Source organism: Nylanderia fulva, unplaced genomic scaffold, assembly GCF_048542155.1.
Source record: "Nylanderia fulva isolate GAGA-0341 unplaced genomic scaffold, ASM4854215v1 Scaffold12, whole genome shotgun sequence".
Taxonomy (NCBI): Eukaryota; Metazoa; Arthropoda; class Insecta; order Hymenoptera; family Formicidae; genus Nylanderia; species Nylanderia fulva.
The window spans coordinates 5,379,451-5,392,777 of record NW_028189409.1 but is presented as its reverse complement, the minus strand read 5'-3'; the positions used below and the strand labels follow the sequence as shown (position 1 = coordinate 5,392,777).

General features: G+C 27.3%; 1 protein-coding gene across 1 annotated transcript in view; it reads right to left on the bottom strand.

The window, feature by feature from the left end:
* The window catches only part of LOC114935322 (ATP-binding cassette sub-family G member 1), a 26,987-nt gene extending 13,660 nt beyond the window's left edge, over positions 1-13,327 (bottom strand). Inside the window, exons 1-2 of the mRNA XM_029308140.2 lie at positions 13,056-13,327; positions 4,530-5,002 (exon numbers count right to left, since the gene is read on the bottom strand). Coding sequence (XP_029163973.1) covers positions 4,530-4,752 — 223 coding nt within the window. The 5' untranslated portion in view covers positions 4,753-5,002; positions 13,056-13,327. The remainder of the gene's footprint in view (positions 1-4,529; positions 5,003-13,055) is intronic.

Genomic DNA, 13,327 nt, shown 5'->3' with positions numbered 1-13,327 from the left:
GTTTACGCTTGCACTTGTTCTACTTTATTTTTAAAACTTAAAGTATATATCTACATATAATAAAATATAATTATCATAAATTTTAAGTATTCATTTTTGAAGAACGCGAAGAATTGAAGAAGAGCGAAACAATAGATTTTCAACACAATTTATTTTTATAGAATTGTGTCTTCACAGGTCAACCGAAGACTATAGGTTTTCTTTACAGCATTGTCTATGACGCACAATGACTTCCTTTCTCAAGCCATGATTAATGCATCGAATTTTTATAGCGGATGCGCTATCATCGCGTTTGAGTTATGGCCGACGTTAATATGTTAAATGAACGATGGAGAGAAAAAGATTAGATTCTTTCTTTATTTAATTGAAGCACGATATAGAGTCATATTTATATTCTTGCGTAAGAATTTGAACCTGCTTGATATCAACAAGTGTCTTCCCAAAATAGTAACGTTACATATTACTTGCACAATTATAGATAATACGATGACATCGACAATTTAAAGAAACATATAATAAATCAATAATAAATTATCTACGATATTTAAAATATTTTTTATGAATGTAAAATATGTATTTTAATATACATATAATGTACATTATATAAATATAATTATTATACAATATTAAATAAAAAATAGCAGCTAATGTTGCAAAAAGAATATACTTTACACTTTGCATGATTTCTTTTTTATTTTTTTACGAACCCTTTTGAACTTTGAAACGATTAAAATAAAGAGAAAGAGAAATATATATATATATAAACCTTTTGAACTTTGAAACGATTAAAATAAAGAGAAAGAGAAATATATATATACTAGTATATATATATAGCAATTAAAATACATGAAATCGTAATACAGTATTTCTTTTCAAAGTGTTGTTTTATTCCACTTTATTCATAACTAAAAAAACGTTCGTCTTATCTGTGCTAATATCTAATAAGAGGCGGCAAGGTCTTTATTTTTGTTCGTATGTTAATATATTCTATTATTCCTTCAATTTGCATTTATTAAAGTCCGTAATAAAGTTTTGCAAGTTAAATAAGAGGCCAATCGAAAATTGCGAGAAAAGCAACTAATGCTGCAGTTTTATAGTTATAGTTTTAGTAAGTTTAATTAATTTTTCACATAAAGAAAATATATATAAATTTAAATTTTAAAGAAACCTCTTATTAGAATAGCCGCCTCTTATTAGAATAAATAAAATAATAGCACCTCATCTCAGAGTGTGTGAAGGTGAATCGAATTCTATTATTATAACAATATAGCATATTATGGATCACCGATTACAGGTGAGAATCATATATTTATTTATCAGTTAAGTTTTTCACTTGTTTAAAAAACCGTTAAACTTGTTGATAAATAGTCAGTGGCAACGTATACATTATATGTTAGAATCGCGATTTCTCTCTTTTGCTTATTTTTTATAAAATAAAAATAATTTTTTAAAAATAAAATATTATTAATATTATTTATTTTATCAAAATTATTTTAATAAAATAAATTATTTTTATACACAAATATATATTATATTTTATTATATTTTTATTATAATTTATTATATTATTATATTTCAAAAATTTATATATATTTTCTTTATGTGAAAAATTAATTAAACTTACTAAAACTATAACTATAAAACTGCAGCATTAGTTGCTTTTCTCGCAATTTTCGATTGGCCTCTTATTTAACTTGCAAAACTTTATTACGGACTTTAATAAATGCAAATTGAAGGAATAATAGAATATATTAACATACGAACAAAAATAAAGACCTTGCCGCCTCTTATTAGAATAAATAAAATAATAGCACCTCATCTCAGAGTGTGTGAAGGTGAATCGAATTCTATTATTATAACAATATAGCATATTATGGATCACCGATCACAGGTGAGAATCATATATTTTTCCACGTAAATATATATAATTAATCTTTTTTGTATACAGAAATGAGATGCAACGAAGAAAAACACACACATATACATAAATGCGGATTTAAATGACTATTAATCGTATTTGCTGACAAACAGCTATCATTTTATGTCCCCGCAAGCAGTAGCATTATAGAAATAATAGGTGAATAATAGGTACGATCATTGCTACTTTTTCATTAAATGAATTTGTAAACAATATAATGAAGAAAATGGCAGTTGCATCACAATCTTGACACTTAATTTTTTTCTTACAATATCACAATGTCAGATAAATATCTGCTCGATTCACTCTTGAGTTATGTAAATCTTTCTCTTTCCGTTCGCTAAATATTTATTTAATCTTTCAACATTAACAATTATAAAAAAGTGATGACTATATATTGTAAACAGAATTATTCGTTTTTTTTCTTCCTGCATTTGATTGACGTTTTAATGACATATACGTCAATGTTATAATGAGCAGTATTAATCAGGTTTCACTATATTTTCAAAACGTAGCGAGATACTTTCTCCGTTAAAACTTTCTTCGTTTGTCGTTTCTGTACAAACCATGTGACGTGTTACGAATACTTTCTCTTAAAAGAGTCTCACTCTAGTCCTCTGTAATACTATATTAAAGCGATCCTTCCTGATTTATTTTTCAAATGTATTCAATACAAATACTTCTAAAAAACGTATAACGTATCGCAGTCAATAAAATTTTTGTATAAAAATTAGAAAAAAACCTTATATGTATATACATATATATATATATATATATATATAATATATTAGTAATTATATATGCTTATAGTTTATACAGAAGTATTTTTAGGATTTTTGCAGTCTTATGTTCAAAAAAATTACTATGCAAAAAATTTACATCGAGAAACGTAATAAAAATGTCTTTTTATGTCTCAATGTAAATTTTGTTTTCATAGTAATTTTTATGACATTTAAGTCTAGAAATAGAATCTCTCAGTTATCAATGAATAAAATTTGCGAGTACTATCGTGTAGAGAACAATCTGCTTTCACTTTTGCATCCAACTATCATCATGAATTTCAAAAAAAGTCTCATCTTAAGTCGAATTGTATCGTCTCTTTTGTTCACTTATCAATTAAATTTCGAGTCTATCATATTATTCTGAATACTTTGTTACGTATCGTAATATAATTAAAATGTATTTATAAATCTCTAATGTACATATGTGTATCAATATTCTTCTCCATCAAAATTCGTTTAAGAATAAAAATAAGAAATATATTTACAAAATATATCTCTAATAATTGCACACATTGACACAAAATGCAAGAGAAAAATATAATCTTCAACTTTACAGCATGTATATAGATAACCTATGGATCAAACGATATAATTTCAAAAAAGTATAGCACGTACGTGTGTATGTGTGTATAACAGAAAAATATATCATATGAGTTTAAAAATTATATGTACTGTATTAAATTATTCTGTATAGAGTCATGTCAAAAAAAGAATATATATTCAGAATTAATTCACAACTATTAAGTTATATATATATGTATGTATATATATACATATATTAACATACATACATTTAATATGTATGTGTGTGTGTATCATCATGTTTTTTTACAAAAAAAATCTGTTTGATCTGTTTTTCACAAAAAAAAAAAAAAATCAAGCAGACGTCAATCGCTAATTATAAACATTAACTTGACTTAGTAACAGTTACACGTGGTTTTATACATTCTATACGTCATTATTGCTATTATCTTTCAATCAAAACTCGTGATTATAACCGATTAACCGATTAAAAATTGATTAATCGCTTGTAACCAAAAAGAGCGTTTAATATTCGATTAAACGATTAATCGATTAATATATATGGTTTCGATTAATCAATTAATCGCTGAAATTTTGATTAATGATTAATCGAATAAATCATTTTTCCAATTACTTGTTATTTTTATTGAGATTTTATAATAATATAATAAAATTGTGTAGTATGTACAATTTCTACGCAGAAAAGAAAGAAATGTCAAATTAAAGCTTATACTCAAATTAACACAAATATATAACAATCTTTAGATTCTAAAAAAAAATCTTGAAAAACAAAATAAATATATTTTGTTATAAATATTCATGTATATATTATAAATAAATATATTAAATATGTTGGATTATGACATCAGAGACGAAAAAGCACACGCTGAAAATTCTTATAGATGCTATTTTTAAATGAAAAGATATTTCGATGAGACACTATTTCAGATAGCACACTTTTAAAATACCTCGAAAACTATTCCCCGGGAAAAAATTGTTCGTATATATTTATGCAGAATTATATACAATATTATACAGAACTATATATATAAATATGCAGAAATATGTATAATTATAAATGGCAAAGTATATAAGATATTATATATATTTATATGTAATTATATCTAACTCTTTCGTCATGTATAAATATATGCATATCTTTTCCTTTGACAATCAGTGTCTCGGAATAATGGTAATTGATTAACCGGTTAATCGATTTTAATTTTTAAATTTCTTTAAACCGATTAAATGGTTAATCGAATTAATCTTGGTTTTCACGAGCTTTATATTTTCGATATATTACTTACTTGTCGAGAACTTGCGCAGATTCCATTCCCTGACGCGATAACGTATGTCGCGAAACGACAGGTCAATCTCAGGCCTCTTCGGGAAGGAACATTTCTCCTGTTGCAGGAAATAATTGTTGTTACCCATAATCGTCGTATCTCGTACGTCATCTTGACTGATACGGTCAAATTGACAGCAACTCAGGGATGATCGCGAGGGCGAACAGTGCGTCGATGAGGTCATCACGAAATGCGGAAATGCGCGATGCAGAAATACAAATTGCTTTCAGTTCGCTGATTAGCTGAGAAGAAGATCGATCACGTCACCGTAATAGATATCTTACAATTAGATATCATTCGGCTCGTGTTAAACGCGTAAACTCATGTTTGTTTTCACTGTACTTTTTTTAATCCTCTCGTTCTGCTTGTTGTAGAAATTGCTTGTTTGTACTTCCCGTTTAATCCTGTTTTCGCATAATTTATCAGTTTTTAATCTGAAAATAGACAAATCAGTGTGTTAGAAAAAAATTGCTTTAATTATATAATTTGATGATTAAATATAGAAATATAAGTTGTTTGTATAATCATCGCTTAACAAATAGTGATACGGGTAAAGAGTAATATATATATATATATATATATATATATATATATATATATATATATACACATATATTATAAAATATATAAAATATAAATTATATAATATATAAAAATTTTGTGTAGAAAATAATGTTAAATTATAGTTTAATATAGTTTAAAAAAGAATTTACATAACAATTGCTGCAAAATCTGTCGCGAGGTTATCGGATAAAAGTGCACAACACTATACTGCGTTCTCATTTAATTTGGCCTAATTATACACATATATTGAATATACTAGTTATCTAATTACTAGCTATGCCCAGATAGCACAAGCTATTTGAAAAGAATTTATTTGTATGTCACCAATTTTAAGTCCCTTTTCAAATACATAATCATTTTGTAAAATGAATTCTATATGTATTTGAAAAGGACTCAAAATTGGTGACATACAAATAATGATTTCTTTTCAAATAGCTTGTGCTATCTGGGTGTTTAATGTATATATGAGAAACACAATATAATTTAAATATTTACATTTAAAAAATTTTATAAAATATTAATAAAGAAAATATATATATATATATATATATATATATATATATATATAACTGTTAGTTATAATTTCCCATTCAACAATGTAAATGCAATATAACACGTGTATTATATTGCATTTATATTGTTAAGTGGGAAATTATAACACACGTGTCATATTGCATTTATATTGTTGAGTGAGAAATTATAACTAACAGTTACATAATTATATATAAACAGTCACTTGATGTGTTGCTGATGTGTGTGTGTGTGTGTGTGTATATATATATATATATGTGTGTGTGTATAATTTTATCTAATAAAAAGCGATAAATTTTCATTTTTTTTTTTTCAGTAGAATATGTTTATATATTGTTCTACATTCTTTCAATATTTATTAAGTCTGCAAATAGCTAATTTGAATCTCATAAATAAAGTCAATCGGACATTATGAGAAAAAAAGCTAATAACTTTATAGTTTTAGTATTTACTATATAAATATTTTTACTATAAAAATATAAGTATATGTATATCAAATATATAAATTTAAAAAAAATATAATCCATATAGAAAAACAATCTTTTTCAAAGTAAAGCGAAAGAGAAAAATTAATTAATTAAAATAAATAAGCAAAAGATATGTATATATATACATATATATATTGTAATATACAATTATACAACATATAACCTGTGTACAATTTATAAATTTCCCCTTTTTAGAAGAGATGACTTTTCTTTCTTTTCATACGTATATGTAAAAGATGCGACACAATAAAATAAAAGTAAAATTTTTATTTTAAAATTATACGCCCATCTTATATCGCGTATAACGTGACGCTACGATATTCGAAGCTTCACGCTGATAATTGGATGTAAAGAGCATTATTTTAAAAGGCATTTGCATATTGCGCGAGCAATTGAATATAATCGGAGCAAATACAAACTACAAAGTCGAAGGATAAAAGCGATATTATGCGGAAAATTGATATTTGCTTGAGTCAACTATTAATTTAATTTTTAATTGCGTTGTAACAAATGTCGTAAGAGAGGAAAAAATCCGTGATGCTGTTAAAATGTAAAAAATAAGATCAAATTGTTTACAATTTTGTATGAATATATAGACTGTAAAATTAATCCTTATTTATCGAACTTTTCAGCATTTTAACATTTCTTATATTCTCGATCAAAGTCAAATTTTGTAATTCGCCCTTGACACAACAGTCGCAAAAATAAAATAATATTATTATGTCTCTCTTTCTAAACTGGCACAAATTGCCATCCATTTGTATTAATTATAATAAATTATTATAATTTGTTATAAGAACAGCTGCATAAAAGAATTTAAAAAATGATAAAAAGATATTCCAAGATTAAAATAAATGATTAATTATAATTATTAATTGAGATAGATATATAAATATATAATTGAGACGATGACTTTATATAATTGATAATTTTGCATGAATTTTTTTATAAAACTGCAACATTTTATTATTTTATGCGATTAACTTTATATTTTATGAGCAAATTCCTATATTCAAAAAAATTAAACACATATTACATATGTATTCGAGAAAAAATCAAGATAATTGCTAATCTAAAAAATCTTTAAAAAAAATAATTGTTCTATATATGTATAATTAATATACGTGACGTCGTAAAATTGCATGTAATGTGTACTTTGTTATATAATCTTAACATAATGAGAGAAAAAAATAATGCAAATTATGTAAGATTTTGCTGTAATAATTATAGAATAAGAATCATTCATGTTTAAACTTTGCTCATGTTTGTGAAGAGATATTGATTAGCAACAATTATTTTTTTAATCATAGATTTACTAATCATATAGAATAATGTAAATTTTATAATACTATGTAGTCTCTCTTTTTTAATTTATCATTCCAGCAAACACAAATGTTACAGTAACATAACATAGATGTAATAGTTATGTTACAATATAACATTTACATCTATGTTATGTTACTGTAACATTTGTGTTTGCTGGTATTATTACAAGAAATATATAAGAAATATTAAAGTCTTATCACACATCAATAATTTAATATAAAATTGAAAAAGATTTATTATATAATCGAACAAAAATTATTTACGTTAAACTGGAATATGTATGTAATAATATACATATATCTGTTGCAAAATTTACATTTACATTATTCAGAGATAAGAACAAGGAATCAAGAAACAAACAAAATCGCATCTTATATATATTTAATTTTTAATCACAGGACACACACAAACACACACACACACACACACACACACATATATATATATATATATATATATAAACATGATCTCGATAAAATAATCTCAAATAGGCACATATATATAATTGGAAATTATTTTGGGATAAAGATATTTTGGTTTATAAAGATAATTCGCTCTCGAGATTATTTTATCGAAATCATGTCAACATTAACAATAACATTAACGTTTTAAATTGTCATGTCAATTTGAGATTGACTTTGAAAGATCTAACAATGAGATATCGAACCGAGATGATTCACCATGCACAAAGATACACATCAGATTACACATTATGCTAATGTTAAGAACTTGATATAATGATGTGGCGATTCATTCAGAAATTCGTTTCCAATATAATAATAAAAGTTGTATAAATATAAAAGATATCGATAATTAAATTGCGAACCGTGACCTTACTTACACAAATTGCTGTAAAATGAACGAGACAGGTAGCACTTAGAGACTGGTATTTCAAACAGTTCTTGAGCAAATTTGCTCTTTAATCAAGAAATGTTCATAGGTTTATTTATACTTTCTCATCTATCGAGATAAGAGAGAAAGAAAGGTGGGTAGAAAATATGGGCGTCCGCAGAGGGGAGCAAGTTTTCCTCCCCTTAGAATCATTTTAAAAAATTATTTTTGCATATTTAATATAAAAAAATTAAAAATAATATATAATTTGAATTAAATTTAAAAAATTAAATGAGAACAAAAAATAAAAAACGAAATTTAATCAAGCTTCCTCCCTGAAAAATATTCTGCGGACGCCCATGGTATCGTCTGAAATAAAAAATCGAATATGTTCATTTGCAAATGCTAAAACGCGCTAAATTATTATATAAAGTTTGCTTTCCTCCATTCGCGATATATGTATATAATTTGACAATTCCCATGCAAATGTTGTATTTCAAAATGATTAGTGTATCAGGAATGTACTTATGTGGAATGTATTTAGAGATGAGATGGTTCGGAATAATTAACATTGACAACAACTTCAAAATTTAATAGTAGATAATACATAATAATTGGGATCTCAGATAATTCCACGCTTTTCAACGGATGGAATCAGAAGAGAATTCTTTCTACCACATACAGGGGGTAGACAAAATAATGTGAACACTTTTGAAAGAGGGATATTTATACCTGTTCATTAATTAAATGTTGAGTCACCACTTGTCCCCTTTCCTGTATATTCCTCTATCTATCAATTGCTTTGGAGATGTTGAAGGAGGAAATCTGCTTCTCACTCTTTTTCAAAATTGTCTACAGATGTTTAAATATTTTCCCTGACCAGCACAATTACGAAATTTGAATATCATTGAGCCACTATGGGCGATTTTAGAGAAGAGAGTAAAAAGTTTTGTCTGATGATATTCAAATTTGATAATTGTGCTGGCCAGAGAGAATGTTTGGGCATCTTAATGGCTTAATATTATCGGACTGTGAACAGTTTTGAGGAAGAGTGAGAAGCGGATTTCCTCCTTCAACATCTCTAGGATAATTAACGAATGGAAGAATGAGACAGCATTGCACTGGAAAGGGGACAAGTGGTGACCCAACATTTAATTAATGAACAGGTATAAATATCCCTCTTTCAAAAGTGTTCACATTATTTTGTCTACCCCCTGTATATCCTGAGGAGTGAATGCGGTCAAAAAATTTCTAGATTGTACTTAAACATGGAAAGAATTGATGATTGTCATAACGTTTAAATAAGTTGACTTTATCAATATTGTTATTACACAACGCATTATATTGTCTTAATAAATGTATTCTCATGGTATTATTTATTTCCGTATTAATATGTTTAATATGTTAATTACACTGAAGAAGGCTGTGTACAATCGAAACGTTTGTAGTTTAGTTTATTTTTAATTTATATGTTAATTGGAACAACAAATATGTTAATTGGATTGTACTTTTAATTATAATTTTGATCGTAGTGTCAATTATATTAATTGGATTATGTTTATAATTTTTATGTGTTTAATTTTTATTTTTTTTTATTAAAATAAATTAGTAAATTTTCAATAATTTTAAGCTCGTCAGTCTTTTTATACCATCTCAAATTTGAACATTGATATGAGCGATAATATTTACGTATTTTTTGGTTAAAGATTAATAATTTTATTTTTTCATTATTTCTTAGCGTATCAGTTTTTTGTGTTTAAACAAATAGATAGGAGTCGCGTCGTAGTTACGCATATTTTTTGAAAATATGCATACTTACATCTACATTGACACTTTTACACACGCTTACACCTTACACTTACACGGAGTTATTTTTAAATCTGAAGAAGAGTGAAATATCAATTATAACCAGTTAATGGCCAAAAGTTGTAACTGCGACTACGTCAAAAAAGAGTGAAGAAGACAAACAAATAGATATCCTCCGCGTTGCATCATTTACGATTAGTCAGTATTAATTAGATATTTTTAATTAGATATTTTTTCGTAAATTTCACGCTTTCACAGATTATATCTCTGACATATCCTGTTAAGGTTAAAATCACGTTTATGTATCGACGTCAATGGATTGGAAATTACAAAATATCAAATAAAATATTTGAAAGCACAAATAAACATGCCAATTATTTTTTTAAGACTAACTTATTGTTTTTTATCTTGTTTTCTTTTTATTAATCACACATTATTGACAAGATAATGAAAGATTGACAGAAGGATAAATAATGCTTTTAAATCAAAGTTGTTTAATTGCACAATGTTTATATATGTGTCTCCGCGAGTTTGACAGCTTAATGGACAGAGGAAAAAGTCGCAACCGGTAATTGGATTTCGTAAAACATTCCTTGTTTTTAAACTGTAAAAAGGAAATCAGTTTCCGTTCGTTTAATTGCGCAAAATCTACGACGATTTAGCGCGCGTGCATATTTCTCTTATTTTTCATAATTTTTTTCTTTATAAATTATAATTGATCTATTACTCATTTTTATCGAAATTTCAAGAAATAAAAATCGCATTCTTTTTATATCGATTTATTCAAAAGGGATTTGAAACGCGTGAAACAAAGTACAATCATTGTGCGCAAAAGATTGAATCATCTTTGCAGCAAAATGATAATCTTTTCTGTACCATCAGCAAAAATCACACAGTCTTGCTCGAGTGAATAATTAATAATTAATCATATAGATATTTATACTTAATGAATCCTTTCTGTAATATAATACAAAATTGAAAAAAAAAATTTGTGCGTTGAAATAAAAATGTAATCTAACTCTGCAATGTATCCAAAAAGAAAAAGATATATATATATATATATAAATTACATATGTATGTTGATTAAAAAATTAATATTTTTACTTTTTTATCAATATTTCGTTGAATCATTCAAAGTGACAACAATTTAGGAAATAAAAATAGGAAGATTATTTTTCACACATATACCTAATAAAATGTTCTCTTTCTCTCTTATCGTCTCGCGATAACCATGAAGGCCACTGGATACCATTAAATATGAGGACATTGTAAATGCGCTTTACATCGTTTAAATTGACGGAAATTTTCACGGAAAAGTTGCACAGATTTTTACAAAATAAAAAGAAAGAAAAATAGTCGGTTAAAAAAAATCTGTTTAAATGATTGTCTTGTCATTGTGTGGAAAGTGTGTAACAGCCGGTGTGTCATTGAAAAATTTTATATTATTTCGAAAGGGAAATAGAGCACGACCAAACCGAGAAAGTGAATAAGAAAGAGAGAGAGAGAGACCATATGGAAAGAGATGGAGATAGACACGAATAGGCATTGTCCTACTTTCACAAAATAAACGCAATGTTCGCATGAATTTCTCGACGTGTGCATTGAATCTCAAAAGCTTGCAATCTTTTTCGAAAAATCGCTATTATAAAAACCAGCTTTTTTTTACGATTGTCGCGATGACCGAATTTCTCTCACTTTCTACAGGAATATATATATTGTTTTATATTTTTTTTCCTTATCGAATTATTTTTTCTTATCGCATTTTTTCTTATCGCATTTTTTCTCTTTTATTAATACAATAAGCGTGTAAAAATACATATGTTATATTGTATATGTATATTGCATAACACTTATTTATAAAAATGTACTTCTACATACTTCTAATTCTCCAAATTTATATATCACTTTATTTCTATGCGCAAAATATAAACGTCGAACAAACTTGTTTGCAAATTTATTGAATTAATTTACAAGTCGAAAGGCGGAAGTGTTCTCCTTCTTTTTTTTTAGAGGACGAGCTTTTATAACGATTTAATATCAAACGTGTAGATACACACATATACACAAAATATACAACGAAATTATTTTATTGCCAATTATGATTTCATGGTCATTTCCTAGTTTCTTCGCATTAATATAGATACAATTATAAATAGATAAACGCATAGTTATATATAAATAAATTTATTATACTGTGACAACTCATCATGTCATAAAAGTAATAAGCGACAACTCACCGCACCATAATTTTACTAGAAATTACATTGCGGTCAAACATATATTCTAACGGTATCTAGCAAAGTCACATCATCGATACGAGCAAGTTCAAGGGTTTCGAACTCTGATTCCGAAAATTAAAAAATCAACTTCCATTCCTCTCCCTCCGCTCCTTCCGTCCCAAGAAACATTAGTATACATTTTGACACGCAAAACATTCCTTCAGTCAGTTTAAAAATAGTTTAGTCAGCATAAGAGGGCGTATTAAAGGTATTCGCGCGCTTCGTTTGCAAGTTGCGATATATATATTTGGAAAATTATTTCCGAAGCGCAGATACATTCACGTAGGTCATAATAAAGCAAAGCAGTTGTCGTGACAATCCCAAAAACACATACACAAATATAAGGAAAATAAAAATAATCAAATTAATAAAATTGCTCTCTAAAAAAGTGTAAACAGAACGTTTCTTCCGCGCGGAAGCAAAATAAAAGAATAAGGACCGGAAGTTAGATATCCACTACCGGTGCAATTTTTCTTCTCACATCGTATACACAAACGACGTGTCACAAATGACGTACACAAAACTGACGGCTACTCTATATAATATATATATATACACGCCAGAGGAGATCGATATTCGCCTGTTCCATTCTATCTCTGATAAGACAGAGAGAGAGAGAGAGAGAGAGGGAGAAATGTCAGAAAAAATAGATATGTACATACCGGTATGGTGCTTGCGAAGCGCAACGAAGTACCGCTAACTTAGGCCCGGGGTCGTTGTTCGGATGCACCGGTGAGACTGTAGGGAGGCGCAACTGTCATAGCCGAGCGCGCGCGAATGACTGACGGACGGCAGCGCCGGTATACGAACGAGCATAGACGAGGAACGACGATTGGTGGTTGGTTAGTGGCGAACTTCATGGTGCACTCTCTCGCGCTCTGCGATCCCTTCGAACTTTCCGCATCTTTTCATCCTTATTTTATTTTATTCATTG